The sequence below is a fragment of the Triticum urartu genome, chromosome 5, assembly GCF_003073215.2.
Source record: "Triticum urartu cultivar G1812 chromosome 5, Tu2.1, whole genome shotgun sequence".
Classification (NCBI taxonomy): Eukaryota; Viridiplantae; Streptophyta; class Magnoliopsida; order Poales; family Poaceae; genus Triticum; species Triticum urartu.
The window spans coordinates 520,566,887-520,590,736 of record NC_053026.1 but is presented as its reverse complement, the minus strand read 5'-3'; the positions used below and the strand labels follow the sequence as shown (position 1 = coordinate 520,590,736).

Genomic DNA, 23,850 nt, shown 5'->3' with positions numbered 1-23,850 from the left:
TGCCATGCAAGATGCTATGTCTTGGAGAGGATGGATTTTGAAGACCATGAAATTTCTGAAACAAAGAAAATTCACCTAAGGACTCATCACGATGTGGACTTTGAAGTAAATCTCTATAATTCTGAGAGCGTAACCCATTTTGGTTGCAAAAATTAGGAAGCATTTTGCAAGATGTATGGTTTTGATGAGGGTATGCTTATCACCATGGATCTTGGTAATCCTGACATCAACCAAGACAATATAGACATTTGGGTCCTTGTTGATACGCCTCCAGTTCTACCGCTATGTGAGTTTCTCAAACATAGTTATTAGCTAATTTATATTGTTTATTTCAAAATAGTTGACAGCCTATTTCCATTGACAGCTTATTTTTATTGTTCAAAGAATGTGCGGGAGATGATAGACAAAACCCACTACACCGATGGCTTCGAATTAACAACTTACAAGGAGAAAAATCATTTGGTCGGATTTTGTAGTGACATTGAGAATTACAATATCTACAATCAAACTCCTCAACATTATGGTAGATACGTGCCACTAGTGCATGTGTTCAACTACGGTAACTACCATGGAGATACCCTGGTAAGATTTTTACTATTACGACATCCGTGCATCTTTTGCATACTTCTGAAACTAATACATCATTGCTAACTATGAAGTTATTACTATGTTTTTCAACAGATAATCCCAGAGAATTGTGTGCCTCATATGATGTATCTGAAAGGTAGTGTTAATGTTTTGAACATACAGCCAGGTTGTCCTACGAATCTCAACTGTCCATACGAGATTTCTAAAAGAAGTGGAGACATGAAAATCAAAGGATGGAAAAAATGTATGGACAGTCGTAAGGAGTTTCTTGGAAGCAAAAGGAAGCGAAGCGCAAGAATTGGAGACAGGATGTTCTCCATTCTCCATAATGGAGAGTCAGGGTCAATATTGTTTTATGCTATTTTAGCTTAAATAGGGTATTTAGGTCCTGCCTAATACTGATGATCATGTGCTAAGAACAATTAAGTAGGGTTGGTTCAAAGACTATCAAGATGATGATCGTATGACTTGTTATGAATAACGAGTAGAAATTGTATGATGATGATTAGTAGGACTTGTTAGGATAAGTATTACTTCCGACAAACTCGATACTCGCGGTCTTGAGACTTGTAATGTTTTATCTTTGTTCGGTCTTTTGAATTCGGAGACTAATATGATGAATTGTATTCGAAGACTAATCTTCTATTGTATTCGATGGATCTGATGTTGCTGTGTGCTGCTGTCTATATTCTGTCCAATAATATATTTTATATTCTGTCTAATAATATATTTTGTAACCTGCGCAAAAATCAGAAAAGGAAAAAAAACCAAATATTCATACTAATGGCGCATCACCACCAGGTGCACCATTAGTATGCCAAAGGATACTAATGACGCATCAACAGAGAATGCGCCATTAGTATGACAAAGCCATGCTTACGTATGGCCCCCCGGGAGGCACACTAATGGCGCATGCTGTTACATACTAATGGCGCACTAGTTGGTGCGCCATTAGTATACCAGATACTAATGGCGCACCTGTGGTGCGCCATTAGTAAGATATACTAATGGCGCACTGGTAATGCGCCATTAATAGGCAAAACCAGTGCGCCATTAGTAGGCCTTTTCCTAGTCGTGGTGGTGTTATGAAAGTGTTGTCACGTAAAATAAAAGCATGTGGTGTGTTGTACTAATGAGTTTAACGAGCTACTCATAAAACCTGTTAGCGCATTCGTTAAGGTTAACGAGCTAAAATCAATGATTGGCTTTGCTTATTAAGAAGCGATCGAGCTACAAGCTTAATAAGCCGAGCTACCGAGTGATCATTAAACGCTATGCGATTTTGTTGCAGCCCCACACACTGTCCTATACACCACAGCTCCTCCCGGTCAAACCTTCGTTGTCACCAGGATCGCATCGATGAGTAGAATCCACTCCGATGTAGAACAACTTGAACCATTGATTGTGGAGGACGAATTTCACCTTTCAGTCTACACTGACCACTGCAAGCCTATAGTGCGCTCGGTGTAAATTTTCTAATTAACTGCACACATGTACTCATCTAGATGTCATCAACATCCTAGACATTACCCCTCCTTATATTTTTATCATTGTCAGAGTTGACAACATCGGTTCACGTTCGAGGATGGCAAGGGTCATGGTGTGCATGGCCGGTGGTGAAACACGATAAAGGACAATGTCTATGAGGTTGGCAATATCAATGCACAGTTAAAGTTACTCTTCATCTGAATGAAATTTTGTCATCGATACAGTTGAGCTGGTGTGAGGGCTTAACAAGGAGAGCTCTAGATCGAAGGGGAATGTGATTTTGCGTGTGGTAATATAGGTAGTAACCTTTTGGTTCATGTGGTGAAGAAAGACCCACTCTTCAACCATTGTTGGAACGAAGAGCAATCTTCGACCCAAACAAGGACGAAATATGCCTCTTCGCCCACGTGAGGACGAAGAGTCGCTCTTCGGCTTAGCAGAGGACGATGATGGCGTAGATTTGCAATCTACTAAATCAAAACTATAGTTTCAAATTTTCATAAAAAACACTAGTTTTTAAAATATTATGTCATGCGCTGTGAGAGGAGAATGTAGTCTGACACAAAATATGAGAAAATATTTTTCACTTCGTGGTTCACGCGAGCCTGCATGAGTGAAAATAACCGATTCGACCGTTGCTCCTCAGCTATGCTGGCGGTGCTTTAAGAGTCGTGTGATGCAGAAATCTGATGCAACACAAACAGGCAAACACCGTGCAAACCAAATATTCGTTTCACATGCTGTCTACCTACATCTCGCAGGCTGCGAAACAGCCCCAGATCGAGAACCAAAGTTGGCACATGAAGGTCAAACCAGCTAACACAAATCCACTGTGCAAATACCCCGTCAATTGGAAAAGAGATAAAATAACTCATTGTGTAAGTTAAGCTAGACAGATATTTAAGTACCATTATTTATGGCGTGCACCATGCACACCACCGTTCCAGCCAGGTATACATCATCAAAGTAGACACGGAACACACTTCCGTACGTCAGCCATAAAATTGATTTACCCAAATTGCAAATTCAGTCAACTTATTTTGTTGTACCGATTATTAGCAAGCACAAAACTGGAACCTGATCGTACTTACACGCAGCCATGGTCCAAGTTTAACACGCGATCGCGATGCGTGCATGCACCAACACCAAAGAGGAACATTCCCGTTCCTGCGCTCGTATATGCATGCATGCCGTACGTGTGACAGTAGTACTAATAAATTAACACAAATGATAAGTACAAAAATGATTTAGTACTTTCTTTTTTTTTCTTTCTTAAAACTGTATGCTTACATTCAAATCACGACACAATACACAGTTCTTAACCCCGAACGAGCATACACTAACACACGTATAAACAACCAGAATAACAAAAAACACCCTAAAACAATAAGCAAAACATGAAGCCCTACAAAGCTCTTGAAGACCTCCGAAACTCTGTGTCATCAATTCTGAATCTTGAAAAAAGACCCCTGTAACACAGTAATTTGCATCCAGACCCAAGCAGGTCCTCATCTTCAACCATGTCATAATCATCGCCATGCTGCTCACCCACTTCTTCGCTCCGGCGCCAAAAAGATAAGGACACACATGTGCATCCAACACGCCTGCACCAACCTTCGCCATCTGTGGCTTTGTGTACCGCTATATGTGCCTCTTTCGGATGAAAGAGAACTACGATCCGGTTCCGACACCGCGGCTGGGCCAACCGTCCGGGCAAAGCAGGACATCCCTCCAGCAGCAGCACAAAGAATGATGAAGAAACACAGTAGAAAATCATACTGACGAGGAAGAAGAATTTTCGTCTCCACACAACCACCTACCCACTTGAGAACCAAATATGCCAGTGTCGGTCGACCGCCAGACACCATAGCCTGAGACCTCAACGAGGTCCGGGGATCCCCCGCTCCGCTGGCTCCTAGATGAAGGTTAGAGCCCCGTATGACCACAAACAGAGCCCGAAGAGACTTATTTAGACGCGCCGCCGTCGCGACGATTTCAGCAACGACTCCCTCAACCCTAACCCTAAACACACCGGACGCAAAGATCCGAGGTTACCCTTCCTCCCACCGCCGGAGCGTCTGGCGGAGGGAGTGGGAACCAGCGGCGGTGCCGACAGCGCACAAAGGCATCCGCTGCTCTTGAGATCGCCTCGCTAACCACCCCCCGCTCATGATTAAAGCATCATACTCTTCCTCTTTTTCGGTTTATTAGGTCACACATGTCCAAGATAAACAATTTGATGAACATTACACAAGTTATATATTGCAATAATGATACCATTAATTGGAAATTTCAAATGTACTATTTTACAATGGAATAGCTTTTGGGATATATAATTCATACTCACATTGCTAAGACTCTGACGAGCTAGAGATATGCACCGGAGCTAAAGCGTGGTAAAATGAAAAAGTAGGTGACTACTGACTAGCGTAATTAATCAAGTGCTGATCGATCTCCCACCGCAGCTTGGGCGCCGCCGGGTCGTCCTCCTCCACCGCCACGTACTCCTGCGCCCCAAAGAAATGAACATCAACAGTTACGTACTTTCTTCGTCTGAAAAAGCTTTGTGTCTTAAATAAATATATCTAGCATCAAATTAGTGCTAAATATATTCATTTAAGGGGCAAATTTGAGAAGTTTTTTTGCACAGAGGGAATACTGAACAATCGTGGAAACTTTTCAGCTGGACACGCTAGCTAGGTAGGACGACCACTAATCAAAGAGTAGAAGCAGCTAGCTAGCTCGCTGGGAAGAAGCTCGCAGATGCCGTTGCACTCACCACGCAGCTAGCTAGTCATGCATGCAGGAGATTAACTGTACGTACCTCGAGCTTGTGGACGAGGTCCCTGGCGTCGGGGGCGCTGACGAAGATGTGGCGCTGGGATGGCCGGATGAAGCCGTCGTCCACCGCCTTGTCGATGAAGGCCAGCAGGAAGTCGTAGTACCCATCCACGTTCAGCAGCCCCACCTGCACCCATCCGTCCGCCATCAGCAGGGTAACTAGAGCATCCAGGACCAGTTAGTCGATGAATAGCTCAACTGGTTTGGTGTGGATGCCGAGCTGCGCCCAGGCGATGACCTCGAGCAGCTCGTCCAGGGTGCCGTAGCCGCCGGGCAGCGCGATGAAGGCGTCGGCGTTGCGCGCCATGGCCGCTTTCCGCTCGTGCATCCCGGACACCGCCACCACCTCCCCCACCGTCTCCCCGGTGATCTGTAACATCAGTCCATTTTACTTAATTAGAGCTGTAGTAAAGTAGTCCTACAAGCTACTGCTACTCCCCAAGGATAGTGCAAACTATGTAATTAAGATGCATGGCATCGTCCCATGTGGTTGTGGTTGGGTGTCGAGACGTCGATCGTACCTCTTTGCCCATGAGAATGGTGGGTATGACGCTGCACATCAAAGAAAAGCAGAACGCGACTGCCGTGAGCAACTTAGTGGGACATGGATACTGTTAATTAGGCCGGTCGGAGAAACCTCAGTTTCGACAGAAAGGTAGCAAAAGAGAGAAAGGAAACCAGGCGATCGACAATAATGCAAGTGTCGACTCACCCGATGACGTGGCCGCCGGCCTTGTGAACGGCCTCTGAGACCTCCCCCATGAGCCCCAGGCTGCCACCGCCGTACACCAGATCCATCCCACGAGCAACCTGCCACCACACACGCATGCCCGACATGCTTATAACTACTAACTAACTAACTAAACATCATGCACAAAACGTGTGCAATTAACTTGAGGGATTACGTACCAGCTCCTTGCCCAGCTCGACGGCGGCGTCGCGGTAGCAGCTGCGCTTCCCGGAGCTGCTCCCGCAGAACACGCACACCCGCCGGAACCGAGGCCCCTCCTCCACCTCCACCTCCAACTCCACGACGGCGCCCTCACCAACACTGCCGCTGCGGTTCTTGGCCGCCGCTGTCTCCTCCATCTCTCCGCCGCCGCGCCGCATGCCTCCTAGCTTAGCTAACTTGGTTGCCGACTGCCGTACGTACCCGGCTGTGCCTTGCGCTCTCGCGTGTGGACTGTGGACTGCTGGTGGCGGGTGTCGATGGGTATATATCATGGCATGGGAGCGCAAGGGAACGGGAGTTCGTGATGAATGGTACACTACCAACTACGGTACAAGTGTTTCTTTTACCCCAGTTAGGGCATCTACAACGGTAACCCGTAAATTTCCTCCCGCATCCATATGCAGACTGGTCTCTCCGCGGACACGGATGTGGGAGGTCGACATTCAACCGTAGTCGTTTTTTGTCCGCTAGCAAATTCAAATTCAAATCTACGCTAATCCACAACCTGCCGGATCACATCCCTGATCACAACCAAAAGGAGGCAAATATGTTTAGTTTTTACACATCCGACCCAAAATAATATCAGTACGGCAATCCGTGCATTTCTGTCATGTCGGACCGGACATTCTAGCAAGCTGCTCCGCGATCATGGAGGTGTTGTCGCCACCACCTAGGAAGTCTCCGCGGCCGCCTCCACCTCTGCCACGTCCCCATCTTCCACCGATGCTGACTCATCTTTCTACCGCTCCAACATTTGGTAGCGGACAGATTGCATGATAATTCTAGCGTCGACATTCAAAGAGTCGATATTCAAGGTCAACACCTTGGTGTCCTCCGCGTTAGCGGCAATCTTCATCCTCATTTCTTCTAGCGTAGCCTTCTCCTCGAGTGCCGCCTTCCTCTCTTTGATCATGGCCCTCCTCTCTTCGAGCTTGATCCTCTTCTCCGTCACCTCCATCAACTGCTTCAACCTCTCCGCCTTCCTCTCCTCCTTGATGCCTGAGCGCCTCACGCATGTCTCTTCCTTCTTCGTCAAAATCTCTTCGAACTTCTCTGTCAGCTTGGCAGCCGCACCTTCTCGCTTCGCCCCACTAGTAGAAAAAGGACCTGATGTTCAGCTCATTAGTCCCGGTTTGTAAATAAACCGGTACTAATGTGATCATTAGTGCCGGTTCCAACGGCTAGGCGGGCGGCACTCACTAGTCCCGGTTCGTGTCAAACCTCTAGTACCGGTTCGTGCCACGAACCGGGAGTAAAGAGGTGGTGGCAGACTGGTGTCAGGTTGGGGCCGCACGAACACCTTTAGTCCCGGTTCGTGGCACGAACCAGGATTACAGATGCATATTTAGTCCCGGTTCGTATAACCAACCAAGACTCACTAGTATAAAAGGGGGCTTTGGTCCAGGCCGGGTAAGCCCATTAGTCCCGGTTCAGTCCAGAACCGGGACCAATGGGTGCATTTATCCCGGTTCGTGCGGCTAAGGCATTAGTCCCGGTTCACCTGGGCCCTTTAGTCCCGGTTCGTGCCATGAACCGGGACTAAAGGATGAGATGCCCATTAGTCCCGGTTGGTGGCACCAACCGGGACTAATGGGTTTTGAGGCATTAGTACCGGTTCATGGCACGAACGGCCTGTTTGCAAATTTGTAGAATCCTCAAATTCCAAAAGGAAAAAAAGTTATGCTCAAATTTCAGTCTTTTTTAAATTTTCATTAAATCTGGTCAAACTATGGTCAAACTACTTATTCAAGAAGTATTAGTGTTACTAAATAATTATTCAAGAATATTAGTGTTATTAAATAATTATTTCAGTTTTTTTGAATTTTGGTCAAATTTGGTCAAACTATGGTCAAACTGTGGTCAAACAATGGTCAAACTACTTATTCAAGAAATATTAGTGTTACTAAAAAATTATTGTTTTTTAGAACAATAGTTTCAAACTCAAACAGTAAAATGTGTGTCTTCATGCTCAAGCTAAACTCCTGAGGGTTAATAGGATTGACATCTTACTATTGTCAGGAAAACAACGAGTGCAGACTTGAAAACGAGGGAGAATAGAACCCGGAAGTTAAGCGTGCTCAGGCTGGGGGAGTGGGAGGATGGGTGACCGTCCGGGAAGTTAGATGATTTGGAATGATGAGGGGTGATTAGAGATTAAATTGAGCAGTGATGAGGGGTGATTAGAGATTAGAGGTTAAAATAATTCAGAATTTTGAAAATAAAAAATTTCAAAAAAAAATTCAATTTTTTTTTAGAAAATTTCCTTTAGTACCGATTGGTGTTACCAACCGGGACTAAAGGTGGACCGGCCACGTGGAGGGCCTTTAGTCCCGGTTCTGGTTACGAACCGGGACTAAAGGCCCTTTTTCTACTAGTGACTAAAGATCATCCTATATAAACCCTTCATCGAGCCCGAGCTCTCAATTCTTCCCCTTTCCTCTCCTCTCTGTTTTCTTCCTCTCCTCTCGAGCCCATTCTCCATTTTTGCCAAAATTTGTCAAGATTTGAAGGCACCCCATCCATCCAAGTGATCACAAAGGTTAGCAACTTTGTCCTTTCATCTCTTATTGCTAGATTATCTCTTGCAATGCTCTATAAGTATAGTGATTTGTGGGTTTTAGTTTGGGAGAAATTATATGTGGTAGTTTATTTGATTTATATGCAATTTGAGCTCAAAATAACTCGTAGTTGCATATGTAGGTGTGGTTTACTTAGTGCCTTCCCGTCTCTGTCCTAACCACCGTTGATAGACCGCACCGTCCCATCGCCGGCACCACCTTGTGGTGAGCCTCTTGTTCTTATTTTTTATATAAAAAAAATCATGTTTGTGTGATTTAGATATATAGTTACTTGTATAATTTTCTTACCCGTACGTTGTTTGTTATACATAGTGCCATGGTTTTGATATCCGTCCCCGTCGGCCCTCGTTCGGTTTATGATTCGGATGTGGTATATTCTCTTTTATAACTATTTGTTGCATTTCATGTTTATGACAAATTATGCCCATCAAGTTGACATAGATATTTTTATCTAGGAGGTATGTGAACCAGAAATTCCTACCGACCCTATTGTCGAGAGGTTAAATTTAGTTGAAAAAGGAAACGAGTATTTGAAAGAAAAATTGAAAAGAATTGAGGAGGAGAAGATGGAATTGGAGTTGCATGCTGCCGATGTCATCGATGATCACAAGATCAAGATGAAGAAAATGCGCTTGAAGATTAGAAAGATTAGAAAATATGCCATTGATAGTGAGGCTTGGTATCATTATGTTGTTGGATCAATTGTTATCTTAGTTGTGATCTTTATCGCATTTGTTGTTGCATTTAAATGTTTAAGCTAGAGAGTTTGTATGTTGTTTTATGAGAATAAGTGTGTATGAACTTTATGTGTGAACTTTATGTATGAACTTGTATTAATTTGGTCCTTTCGATGTTGTGTAATAAAGATGAGCCGGCAATGGATGTACGATGACCGATACTCTCCCTAGTTCGTTAATGGCATGCAAACTTTTCTGCTTGCGGCTGAGGCAAAAAGCAGGCGAATGGTTTTATGTGTTGTCCATGTGCTAGCTGTAAGAATGATCACAATTACTTTAACTCCAGAACCATTCACTGGCACCTGTTTGAGTCCGGTTTCATGCCCCACTGTAATGTTTGGACCAAGGACGGATAAGCTATTTGAGGGGTTATGATGGAAGACATTGAAGAAGAGGACGACGACAACTATCCTGGCCATGGGTTCCCTGAATACGATGGTACAACAATGGGGGAAGAATCTGAGCCGGCAATGCGGGATGAAGCTGAAGAAGAGGCATTAGATGAGCCCGCTGATGATATAGGTCGGGCCATTGCCGATGCAAAGAGAAACTGCGCAAGTGAAACGGAGAGGCTGAAGTTGCAGCGCATGTTAGAGGATCACAAGAAATCATTGTACCCAAATTGCGAAGCTGACAAGAAAAAGTTGGGCACCACACTGGAATTGCTGCAATGAAAGACAGAGAATGGTGTATCTGACAAGGGAATTGGAAAGTTGCTGATAATGTTAAGTAAGAGACTTTCAAAGGACAACGAATTGCCCGAGAGTACGTACAAAGCAAAGAAGGTTGTCTGCCCTCTAGGATTAGAGGTGCAGAAGATACATGGATGCACTAATGACTGCATCCTCTATCGCGGTGAGTACGAGGTTTTGAACGCATGCCTAGTATGCGGTGCATTGCGCTATAAGACTAGCCGCGATGACCCTGTTGTCGAGGGCGAGCGTCCTAGGAAGAAGATTCCTGCCAAGGTGATGTGATATGCTCCTATAATACCATGGTTGAAACGTTTGTTCCAAAACAAAGATCATGCCAATTTCATGCGATGGCACAAAGAATACCGTAAGAAAGACGGGAAGTTGAGAGTACCTGCTGATGGGTCGCAGTGGAGAAAAATCGAGAGAAAGTGGGGGGGACTTTGCCGGTGACGCAAGGAACGTATGGTTTGGTCTATGCGCAGATGGTATTAATCCTTTTGGGGAGAAGAGCAGAAATCATAGCACCTGATCTGTGACTCTTTGTATGTATGACCTTCCTCCTTGGTTGTGCATGAAGCGGAAGTACATTATGATGCCAGTGCTCATCCAAGGCCCTAAGCAACCCGACAACGACATTGATGTGTACCTAAGGCCATTAATTGAAGAACTCTTACAGCTGTGGAATGGAAAAGGTGTACGTGCTTGGGATGAGCTCGATCAGGAAGAATTTGACCTACATGCGTTGCTGTTTGTGACCATCAATGATTGGCCTCCTCTCAGTAACCTTTTAGGACAGACAAACAAGGGATATCGCGCATGCACGCACTATTTGGATGATACCGACAATATATATTTGGATAATTTTAAGAAGAATGTGTACCTAAGACATTGTCGATTTCTTCCGGGCAGGCATCCCCTAAGAAAGAAAGGCAAGCATTTGAAAGGTGAGGCAGATCACCGAACGAAGCCTCGCCACCGTACTGGTGATGATGTGCATGATATGGTCAAGGATTTAAAGGTAATTTTTGGAAAGGGTCCTAGCGGACAATCTGTTCCGAATGACGCTGACGGAAGCGCACCCATCTGGAAGAAGAAATCTATATTTTGGGACCTACCCTATTGGAAAGACCTAGAGGTCCGCTCTGCAATCGACGTGATGCACGTGACGAAGAATCTTTGCGTGACCCTGCTTGGCTTCTTGGGCATGTATGGGAAGACAAAAGATACACCGGAGGCACGGGAGGACCAGTAACGTATGCACGAAAAAGACAGCATACATCAGGGTCATGCCAGCTACGCTCTTACGAAAGAAGAGAAGGGAATCTTCTTTGAATGCCTGCTCAGTATGAAGGTCCCGTCTGGCTTCTCATCGAATATAAAGGGAATAATAAATATGGCAGAGAAAAAGTTACAGAACCTAAAGTCTCATGACTGCCACGTGATTATGACACAACTACTTCCGGTTGCATTGAGGGGGCTTCTACCGGAAAACGTTCGATTAGCCATTGTGAAGCTATGTGCATTTCTCAATGCAATCTCTCAGAAGGTAATCCATGCAGAAATCATGCCAAGGTTAGAGAATGATTTGGTGCAATGCCTTGTCAGTTTTGATCTGGTGTTCCCACCATGCTTCTTCAACATCATGACGCATGTCCTAGTTCACCTATGCGAAGAGATTGTCGTTTTGGTCGTGTATTTATACACAATATGTTCCCCTTTGAGAGGTTCATGGGAGTCTTAAACAAATATGTTCATAACCGTGCTAGGCCAAAAGAAAGCATCTCCAAGGGACATGAAAATGAGGAGGTCATTGAGTTTTGTGTTGACTTTATTCCTGATCTTAAGCCAATTGGTGTTTGTGAATCGTGGCATTAGGGCAGACTGGGTGGAAATGGCACGCTAGGACCGAAACAAATAATATGTATGGACGGGCATTCTCTCACTCAAGCACACTACACAGTTCTACAAAATCACGCCTTGGTGGCTCCATATATCGAGGAACACAAGAATATTCTATGCCCCAAACACCCGGAGCAGTCTAACGACTGGATTACACGTGAGCAAACGGGGACTTTCACCGGTGGGTTGCAGACATGTGCCATGCATGACGACGCTGTTGAAGATGACCTATACTTGTTGTCCCAGTTACCATCTAAAATATAATGACTTTCAAAGGGTACGAGATAAATGGGAATATATTTTACACGATCGCCCAAGATAAGAAGAGCACCAACCAAAATAGTGGTGTCCGCTTTGATGCAGCAACCAAGAGGGGAAATAACACATATTATAGTTACATCAAGGAGATATGGGAACTTGACTATGGACATGGTTTGAAGGTCCCTTTGTTTCAGTGCAAATGGGTCGATCTGACACGAGGTGGGGTAACGGAAGACCCGCAGTACGGAATGACAACAGTGGATCTCAACAATCTTGCGTACGCACACGAACCATTCGTCCTAGCCAATGATGTGGCACAGGTTTTCTATGTGAAGGACATGTCTACCAAACCGAGAAAAAGAAAAGATAAGGAAGAGAATACATCATACGATGAGTCAAAGAGCCACATAGTACATCGCGGGAGTGGATGACAAGACAAACATGTCAGAAGATTATGAAAAGTTTCATGAGATTGCTCCCTCCACAGTGAATATTGACCTGAGCATCCAGTTAAATGATGAAGATTGTCCATGGTTACGGCGCAAAGGGACACACGCGAAGAAAAAGTTTCACACCCAAAGATCTCACTCTAGGATGGTCACGGCACTCTACGATCGACCGCTATCCAGCATGCATCTAGAGTATTAAGTTCATAAGAACAGAGTAACGCTTTAAGCAAGATGACATGATGTAGAGGGATAAACTCAAGCAATATGATATAAACCCCATCTTTTTATCCTCGATGGAAACAATACAATACAATACATGCATTGCTGCCCCTACTGTCACTGGGAAAGGACACCGCAAGATTGAACCCAAAGCTAAGAATTCTCCCATTGCAAGAAAGATCAATCTAGTAGGCCAAACTAAACCGATAATTCAAAGAGACTTGCAAAGATATCAAATCATGCATATAAGAATTCAGAGAAGAACCAAATAATATTCATAGATAATCAAGTTCATAGACCCAAAAAACATCGGGTCTCGGCAAACACACCGCAAAAGAGTATTACATCGAATAGATCTTCAAGAACATCGAGGAGAACTTTGTATTGAAGATCAAAGCGAGAGAAGAAGCCATATAGCTAATAATTATGGACCCGAAGGTCTGTGGTAAACTACTGAGACCTCATTGGAGAAGCTATCGTGTTGATGTAGAAGCCCTCCGTGATCGATTCCCCCTCCGGCAGATCACCAGAAAAGGTCCACAGATGGGATTCATGGGTACAGAAAGTTGCTGCGGTGGAAAAGTGGTTTCGTGGCTCTCCCTAATGTTTTTAGGGTACAAGACACTAGTAGAAAAAGGGTCAAACGTGAAGCACATTAGTGCCGGTTTGAATTTGAGCCGGCACTAATGGTACCATTAGTGCCGGTTCGAACGACTATGCATTAATGCCGGTTCGTGTTGAACCTTTAGTACCAGTTCGTGCCACGAACCGGTACTAAAGGGGTGATGGCAGGCTGGCGTCACGCTGGGGCCCCACGATCACCTTTAGTATCGGTTCGTGGCACAAACCGGTACTAAAGGGCTAACCTTTAGTACCGGTTTGTGCCACGAACCGGTACTAAAGGGGTCTGACCTATAGTACCGGTTTGTGACAGAAACCGGCACTATAGGGTAATTTTCAAACTCTACCCCCCCCCCCCCCCCCGTGTGTCGCCATTTCAGTTTTGAAAAAATTAAAAGAAAATGATAAAAACTTCAAAAAATAAAATCCTTCGAGAGGTAGTTATATTACTACATCTACTAGTTAGGAAAATTTGAAAACTTAAATTTGGACATGTTTTGCAAAAAGTGTAGGGAAAATGTAAAACGGCTATAACTTTTGCATACGATGTCGGAAAAAAACGTATAATATATCAAAAAATTCAGCACAAAAATCCGCATCCGATGGAGACGGCCTATGGCCTGTTTGCAATTTTTTAGAATCCTCAAATTCCAAAAGGAAAAAAAGATATGGTCAAATTTAAGTTTTTTTTAAATTTTTTTGTTAAATCTGGTCAAACTACTTATTCAAGAAGTATTAATGTTACTACATAATTATTCAAGAATATTAGTGTTACTAAATAATTATTTCAATTTTTTGAATTTTGGTCAAATCTGGTCAAACTATGGTTAAACTATGGTCAAACTTATTCAAAAAATATTAGTGTTACTAAATAATTATTGTTTTTTAGAATAATAGTTTCACTCAAACAGTGAAATGTGTGACTTCATGCTCAAGCTAAACTCCTGAGGGTTAATAGGATTGTCATCTTACTATTGTCAGGAAAACAACAAGTGCAGACTTGCAAACGAAGGAGAATAGAACCCGAAAGTTAAGCGTGCTCGGGCTGGAGTAGTGAGAGGGATGGGTGACCGGTCGAGAAGTTAGATGATTTGGAATGAGTGATCCACACTTGAGCAGTTAAGAGAGGTGATTAGAGACTAAATCACCAAATAATTCAGAAAAATTAAAAATCAAAAAAAATCAAAAAAAATTTCCAAAATTTTCAAAAAAAAAATTCAAAAAAAAACCTTTCGTACCGGTTGGTAACACCAACCGGTACTAAAGGTCCCCCATACCAGGGCGCGAGCTCACGCCACGTGGTGGCACTTTAGTGCCGGTTCGTGCCGAACCGGTACTAAAGGGGGGGGGCTTTAGTGCCGGTTATGGAACCGGCACTAAAGGCCCTTACAAACCGGTTTTAAAGCTCCATTTTCTACTAGTGAGAGTATATATAGGTGAAAGAAGTACGTCGGTGGAGCTCCATGGGGCCCATGAGCGTTGGGGCGCACCTACCCCATGGGCACGCCCTCCTATCTCGTGGACGCCTCAAGGAGTTCCAGACTTCCACTCCAAGTCCCCTGGTTTGCTTTCGGTCCAAGAAAGATCGTCGCGACGGTTTCATTCCGTTTGGATTCCGTTTGGTATTCCTTTTCTACGAAACACTGAAATAGAAAAAACATAAGCTGGCACTGGGCCTCCGGTTAATAGGTTAGTCCCCAAAATAATATAAAATAGCATATTAAAGCCCATTAAACATCCAAAATAGATAATATAATAGCATGGAACAATCAAAAATTATAGATACGTTGGAGACGTATCAAGCATCCCCAAGCTTAATTCCTGCTCGTCCTCGAGTAGGTAAATGATAAAAACAGAATTTTTGATGTGGAATGGTACCTAACATATTTATCAATGTAATTTTCTTTATTGTGGCATGAATATTCAGATCTGAATGATTCAAGACAAAAGTTTATTGGCATAAAAATAATAATACTTCAAGCATACTAACAAAGTAATTGTGTCCTCTCAAAATAACATGGCCAAAGAAAGCTCATCCCTAAAAAATCATATAGTTTGGTCATGCTCCATCTTCGTCACACAAAATACTCAAATCATGCACAACCCCGATGACAAGCCAAGCAATTGTTTCATACTTTAGTAACCTCAAACATTTTCAACTTTCACGCAATACGTGAGCGCGAGCCATGGACTTAGCACTATAGGTGGAATAGAGTGGTGGTTGTGGAGAGGACAAAAAGGAGGAAGATGATCTAGCATCAACTAGGCGTATCAATGTGCTATGGAGATGCCCATCAATAGATGTCAATGTGAGTGAGTAGGGATTGCCATGCAACAGATGCACTAGAGCTATAAATGTATGAAAGCTCAACAAAAGAAACTAAGTGGATGTGCATCCAACTTGCTTGCTCATGAAGACCTAGGGCATTTGAGGAAGCCCATTGGTTAAATATACAAGCCAAGTTATATAATGAAAATTTCCCACTAGTATATGAAAGTGACAAAATAAGAGACTCTCTATCATGAAGATCATGGTGCTACTTTGAATCACAAGTGTGGGAAAAGGATAGTAGCATTGTCCCTTCTCTATTTGTCTCTCATTTTTTTCTCTCTTTTTTTGGGCCTTCTCTTCTTTTTTTATTTGGCCTTTCTCTCTTTTATTTATTTATTTCATCACATGGGACAATGCTCTAATAATGACGATCATCACACTTCTATTTATTTACAACTCAAAGATTACAACTCGATACTTAGGACAAAAATATGACTCTATATTCATGCCTCCGGCGGTGGACCGGGATGGGCAATGAATCAAGAGTGACATGTATGAAAAATTATGAACGGTGGCTTTGCCACAAATACGATGTCATGATAAGCCTTGCAAAGAGTTACATCGATGCAAGCTTTGACACCAATCTGGATAACTCTGAGTCTCGATCTGGATACATATTGAAAGTAGGAGCAATTAGCTAGAGTAGCTCCATGCAGAGCATTGTAGACATAGAAAATTTGCAAAATACATACTGCTCTGAATGTGACAGACCCATTGACTAAACTTCTCTCAGAAGCAAAACATGACCACACCTTAGTACTCTTTGGGTGTTGATCACATAGCGATGTGAACTAGATTATTGACTCTAGTAAGCCCTCTGGGTGTTGGTCACATGGCGATGTGAACTATGGGTGTTAATCACATGAAGATGTGAACTATTGATGTTAATCACATGGCAATGTGAACTAGATTATTGAATCTAGTACAAGTGGGAGACTGAAGGAAATATGCCCTGATGTCTACTACATAACCTTCTTCTTGTAGACGTTGTTGGGCCTCCAAGTGCAGAGTTTGTAGAACAGTAGCAAATTTCCCTCAAGTGGATGACCTAAGGTTTATCAATCCGTAGGAGGCGTAGGATGAAGATGGTCTCTCTCAAGCAACCCTGCAACCAAATAACAAAGAGTCTCTTGTGTCCCCAACACACCCAATACAATGGTAAATTGTATAGGTGCACTAGTTTGGCGAAGAGATGGTGATACAAGCGGTATATGGATAGTAGATAAAGGTATTTGTAATCTGAAATTATAATAACAGCAAGGTAAATAATGGTAAAAGTGAGCGTGAACGGTATTGCAATGCTAGGAAACAAGGCCTAGGGTTCATACTTTCACTAGTGCAAGTCCTCTCAACAATACTAACATAATTGGATCACATAACTATCCCTCAACATGCAACAAAGAGTCACTCCAAAGTCACTAATAGCGGAGAACGAACGAAGAGATTATGGTAGGGTACGAAACCACCTCAAAGTTATTCTTTCCAATCAATCCGTTGGGCTATTCCTGTAAGTGTCACAAACAGCCCTAGAGTTCGTACTAGAATAACACCTTAAGACACAAATCAACCAAAACCCTAATGTCACCTAGATACTCCAATGTCACCTCAAGTATCCGTGGGTATGATTATACGATATGCATCACACAATCTCAGATTCATCTATTCAACCAACACATAGAACCTCAAAGAGTGCCCCAAAGTTTCTACCGGAGAATCACAACGAAAACGCGTGCCAACCCCTATGCATAGGTTCATGGGCGGAACCCGCAAGTTGATCACCAAAACATACATCAAGTGAATCAGGTGATATCCCATTGTCACCACAGATATCCACGGCAAGAGACATACATCAAGTGTTCTCAAATCTTTAAAGACTCAATCCGATAAGATAACTTCGAAGGGGAAACTCAATCCATTACAAGAGAGTAGAGGGGGAGGAGAAACATAAGATCAAACTATAATAGCAAAGCTCGCAATACATCAAGATCATGCCAAATCAAGAACACGAGAGAGAGAGAGAGATCAAACACATAGCTACTGGTACATACCCTCAGCCCCGAGGGAGAACTACTCCCTCCTCGTCATGGAGAGCACCGGGATGATGAAGATGGCCACCGGAGAAGGATTGCCCCCTCCGGCAGGGTGTCGGAACGGGTCTAGATTGGCTTTCGATGGCTACGGAGGCTTCTGGCAGCGGAACTCCCAATCTATTGTGCTCTCTGGAAGTTTTACGATACGTAGGTATATATGGGTGAAAGGAGTACGTTGGGGGACCGAGGGGGGGGGGCACGAGGTAGGGGCGCGCCCTAGGGGGGTGGGCGCGCCCCTACCCTCATGAGCACCTCCTTCATCTTCTGACGTAGGGTCCAAGTCTATCCGGTAGGTTTCCTTCCAAAAATAACTTCTCTAGTTGATTTCATTCCGTTTTGACTCAGTTTGATATTCCTTTTCTTCGAAACACTGAAATAGTCATAAAACAGCAAATCTGGGCTGGGCCTCCGGTTAATAGGTTAGTCCCAAAAGTAATATAAAAGTGTATAATAAAGCCCATAAACATTCAAAACAGTAGATAATATAGCATGGATCAATCAAAAATTATAGATACGTTGGAGACGTATCAGCATCCCCAAGCTTAATTCCTGCTCATCCTCGAGTAGATAAATGATAAAAACAGAATTTTTGATGCGGAGTGCTACTTGGCATAATTTCAATGTGATTCTTCTTAATTGTGGTATGAATATTCAGATCCGAAAGATTCAAGACAAAAGTTCATATTGACATAAAAATGATAATACTTCAAGCATACTAACTAAGCAATTATGCCTTCTCAAAATAACATGGCCAAAGAAAGTTCATACCTACAAAATCATATAGTTTAGTCATGTTTCATTTTCGTCACACAAGAATGCTCTCATCATGCACAACCCCGATGACAATCCAAGCAATTGTTTCATACTTTAGTAATCTCAAACTCATAAACTTTCACGCAATACATGAGCACGAGCCATGGATATAGCACTATGGGTGGAATAGAATATAATGAGGGGGTTATTTGGAGAAGACAAAAAAGGAGAAAGTCTCACATCAACGAGGCTAATCAATGGGATATGGAGATGCCCATCAATTGATGTCGATGCAAGGAGTAGGGATTGCCATGCAACGGATGCACTAGAGCTATAAATGTATGAAAGCTCAACAAAAGAAACTAGTGGGTGTGCATCCAACTTGCTTGCTCATGAAGACCTAGGCACTTGAGGAGGCCCATTGTTGGAATATACAAGCCAAGTTCTATAATGAAAATTCCCACTAGTATATGAAAGTGATAATATGAGACTCTCTACTATGAAGATCATGGTGCTACTTTGAAGCACAAGTGTGGTAAAAGGATAGTAACATTGCCCCTTTTTATTTTTATTTTTATTTTTTTGGGCCTTCTTTTTTTCTTTGCCTTTCTTTTTTCTTTTCTTTTTCTTTTTTGGGGGACAATGCTCTATTGAATGATGATCATCACACTTCTATTTATTTACAACTCAATGATTACAACTCGATACTAGAACAAAGTATGACTCTATATGGATGCCTCCGGCGGTGTACCGGGATATGCAATGAATCAAGAGTGACAAGTATGAAATAATTATGAATGGTGGCTTTGCCACAAATACTATGTCAACTACATGATCATGCTAGCAATATGACAACGATGAATGTGTCATGATAAACTGGATGGTGGAAAGTTGCATGGCAATATATCTCGGAATGGCTATGGAAATGCCATAATAGGTAGGTATGGTGGCTGTTTTGAGGAAGATATAAGGAGGTTTATGTGTGAAAGAGCGTATCATATCACAGGGTTTGGATGCACCGGCGAAGTTTGCACCAACTCTCAATGTGAGAAAGGGCAATGCACGGTACCGAAGAGGCTAGCAAGGATGGAAGGGTGAGAGTGCGTATAATCCATGGACTCAACATTAGTCATAAAGAACTCACATACTTATTGCAAAAATCTACAAGTCATCAAAAACCTCGGCACTACGCACATGCTCCTAGGGGGGTAGATTGGTAGGAAAAGACCATCGCTCGTCCCCGACCGCCTCTCATAAGGAAGACAATCAAATAACACCTCATGTTTCAAATTTGTTACACAACGTTTACCATACGTGCATGCTATGGGACTTGCAAACTTCAACACAAGCATTTCTCAAATTCACAACTACTCAAGTAGCACGACTTTGGTATTATTACCTCCATATCTCAAAACAATCATCAAGCATCAAACTTCTCTTAGTATTCAATACTCTATATGAAAGTTTTATTATTCTTGAATACCTAGCATATTAGGATTTTAAGCAAATTACCATGCTATTAAGACTCTCAAAAGAATCTAAGTGAAACATGAGAGTTCATCTATTTCTTCAAAATAAAACTACCACCTCTAAAAGATATAACTGAAGCACTAGAGCAAACGACAAACTACTCCGAAAGATATAAGTGAAGATCAAATGAGTAGTCAAATAATTATGCAACTATGTGAAGACTCTCTAACATTTAATAATTTCAGATCTTGGTATTTTATTCAAACATCAAGCAAAGAAAAATAAAATTACATTCTAAGAATGGCAAACATCATGTGAAGAAGCAAAAACTTAGGATCAACCGAAACTAACCGATAGTTGTTGAAGAAGAAAGGTGGGATGCCAACCGGGGCATCCCCATGCTTATATGCTTGAGACTTCTTGAAATATTATCTTGGGGTGCCTTGGGTATCCCCAAGCTTGAGCTTTTGTGTCTCCTTAATTCCTCTCATATCAAGGTCTCCCTAAATCTCAAAAGCTTCATCCACACAAAACTCAACAAGGACTCGTGAGATAGGTTAGTATAAACCATTGCCAAAACCTAGCATACTCTACTGTAGAAAATCACTAAAATTATTATTCAACATTGCATACTAAATTCCTCTGCATAGTTAATAGTCATATCCTCAAATAGAATCATTAAAGAAGCAAACATATGCAAACAATGCAAACATAACAGCAATCTGCCTAAACAGGACAGTCTGTAAAGAATGCAGCAACATCCATACTTCCCTAGCTCCAAAAATTATGAAAGAAAATTCCCACGGTAGAAAATTTATCAGATCTTAATATGCAAAAGGTTTCAACATTTTATCACATTCTGAATTTTCTAGGGAATTATTGCAACAGTGGTAAACTTTCTGTTTTCAAACAGCAACATGTGGACTTCTAAAATAGGCATAGTAAAGGCTATCAATGCCACTTTTATTGAAATAAAAGATGCAAAACATTGTTCTAAATAACATCAAGCAAATCCTAACAAAATAAATTGACTCTCCAAGCAAAACACATATCATGTGGTGAATAAAAATATAGCTCCAAGTAAAGTTACCGATGAACGAAGACGAAAGAGGGGATGCCTTCCGGGGCATACCCACGCTTTGGATCTTGGATATCCTTGAATATTACATTGGGGTGCCTTGGTCATCCCCAAGCTTAGGATCTTTCCACTCCTTATTCCACAGTCCATCGAATCCTTACCCAAAATTTGAAAACTTCACAACACAAAACTTAACAGAAAACTCGTAAGCTCCGTTAGTATAAAATAAATCACCACTTCAAGGTACTGTAATGAACTAATTATTTGTTTATATTGGTGTTAAACCTACTGTATTCCAACTTTTCTATGGTTTATAAACTCTTTTACTAGCCATAGATTCATCAAAATAAGTAAACAACACAATGAAAACAGAATCTGTCAAAAACAGAACAGTCTGTAGTAATCTGAATCAAACGTATACTTCTGGAACTCACACAATTCTCAAATAAATTGCTGGAACTGAGTAATTTATCTATTAATCATCTGCAAAAAGAATTAACTGAATATAACTTTCCAAATAAAAATGACAGCAGTTCTCGTGAGCGCTAAAGTTTCTGTTTTTTACAGCATGATCAACAAGACTTTCCCCAAGTCTTCCCAAAGGTTCTACTTGGCACAAACACTAATTAAAAGCATAAAACCACATCTAAAAAGAGGCTAGATGAATTATTTATTACTAAACAGGAACAAGAAGTAAGGAACAAAAATAAAATTAGGTTGTCTCCCAACAAGCGCTATCGTTTAACGCCCCTAGCTAGGCATGATGATTTCAATGATGCTCACATAAAGGATAAGAATTGAAACATAAAGAGAGCATCATGAAGAATATGACTAGCACATTTAAGTCTAACATGCTTCCTATGCATAGGGATTTTGTGAGCAAACAACTTGTGGGAACAAGAATCAACTTGCATAGGAAGGTAAAACAAGCATAACTTCAAAACTTTAAGCACATAGAGAGGAAACTTAATATTATTGCAATTCCTACAAGCATATGTTCCTCCCTCATAATAATTTTCAGTAGCATCATGAATGAATTCAACAATATAACCAGCACCTAAAGCATTCTTTCCATGATCTACAAGCATAGAAAATTTACTACTCTCCACACAAGCAAAATTCTTCTCATGAATAATAGTGGGAGCAAACTCAACAAAATAACTATCATCTGATTGAAAATTAAGATCAAGATGACAAGTTTCATGGTTATAATTATTCTTTAAAGCATATGTGTCATCACAATAATCATCATAGATAGCAACTTTGTTCTCATAAGCAATTAGAACCTCTTCCGAAATAGTTGATTCATCACAAAATAAAGTCATGACCTCTCCAAATCCACTTTCATCAATATAATCATCATAAATAGGAGGCATGCTTTCATCATAATAAATTTGCTCATCAAAACTTGGGGGACAAAAAATATCATCTTCATCAAACATAGCTTCCCCAAGCTTGTGGCTTTGCATATCATTAGCATCATGGATAATCAAAGAATTCGTACTAACAACATTGCAATCATGCTCATCATTCAAATATTTACTGCCAAACATTTTATAGATTTATTCTTCTAGCACTTGAGCACAATTATCCTTTCCATCATACTCACGAAAGATATTAAAAAGGTGAAGCGTATGAGACAAACTCAATTCCATTTTTTATAGTTTTCTTTTATAGACTAAACTAGTGATAAAACAAGAAACTAAAAGACTCGATTGCAAGATCTAAAGATATACCTTCAAGCACTCACCTCCCCGACAACGGCGCCAGAAAAGAGCTTACTTGACGGGGTGTTAGTGCCACTTTCCTCGCCTCCCCGGCAACGGCGCCAGAAAAGAGCTTGATGTCTACTACACAACCTTCTTCTTATAGACGTTGTTGGGCCTCCAAGTGCAGAGGTTTGTAGAACAGTAGCAAATTTCCCTCAAGTGTATGACCTAAGGTTTATCAATCTGTAGGAGGTGTAGGATGAAGATGGTCTCTCTCAAGCAACCCTGCAACCAAATAACAAAGAGTCTCTTGTGTCCCCAACACACTCAATACAATGGTAAATTGTATAGGTGCACTAGTTTGGCGAAGAGATGGTGATACAAGCGGTATATGGATAGTAGATAAAGGTATTTGTAATCTGAAATTATAAAAACAGAAAGGTAAATAATGGTAAAAGTGAGCGTGAACGGTATTGCAATGCTAGGAAACAAGGCCTAGGGTTCATACTTTCACTAGTGCAAGTCCTCTCAACAATATTAACATAATTGGATCACATAACTATCCCTCAACATGCAACAAAGAGTCACTCCAAAGTCACTAATAGCGGAGAACGAACGAAAGATTATGGTAGGGTACGAAACCACCTCAAAGTTATTCTTTCCAATCAATCCGTTGGGCTATTCCTATAAGTGTCACAAACAGCCCTAGAGTTCATCCTAGAATAACACCTTAAGACACAAATCAACCAAAACCCTAATGTCACCTAGATACTCCAATGTCACCTCAAGTATCCGTGGGTATGATTATACGATGTGCATCACACAATCTCAGATTCATCTATTCAACCAACACATAGAACCTCAAAGAGTGCCCCAAAGTTTCTACCGGAGAATCACAACGAAAACGCGTGCCAACCCCTATGCATAGGTTCATGGGCGGAACCCGCAAGATGATGACCAAAACATACATCAAGTGAATCACGTGATATCCCATTGTCACCACAAATATCCACGGCAATACATACATCAAGTGTTCTCAAATCTTTAAAGACTCAATCTGATAAGATAACTTAAAAGGGGAAACTCAAT

The 23,850-nt window shown here is 41.9% G+C and overlaps 1 protein-coding gene across 1 annotated transcript; it reads right to left on the bottom strand.

Moving 5' to 3' along the window:
• Positions 1-4,201: 4,201 nt before the first annotated feature.
• LOC125556545 (probable cytokinin riboside 5'-monophosphate phosphoribohydrolase LOGL9) lies at positions 4,202-6,106 on the bottom strand. The gene is made up of 6 exons (XM_048719258.1): positions 5,827-6,106; positions 5,630-5,727; positions 5,439-5,469; positions 5,117-5,287; positions 4,901-5,044; positions 4,202-4,583 (listed from the first exon to the last, which is right to left on the bottom strand). Exons 1-6 carry the CDS (start codon positions 6,025-6,027, stop codon positions 4,494-4,496), a joined length of 735 nt encoding a protein of 244 aa, XP_048575215.1. The 5' UTR covers positions 6,028-6,106; the 3' UTR covers positions 4,202-4,493.
• Positions 6,107-23,850: the final 17,744 nt, after the last annotated feature.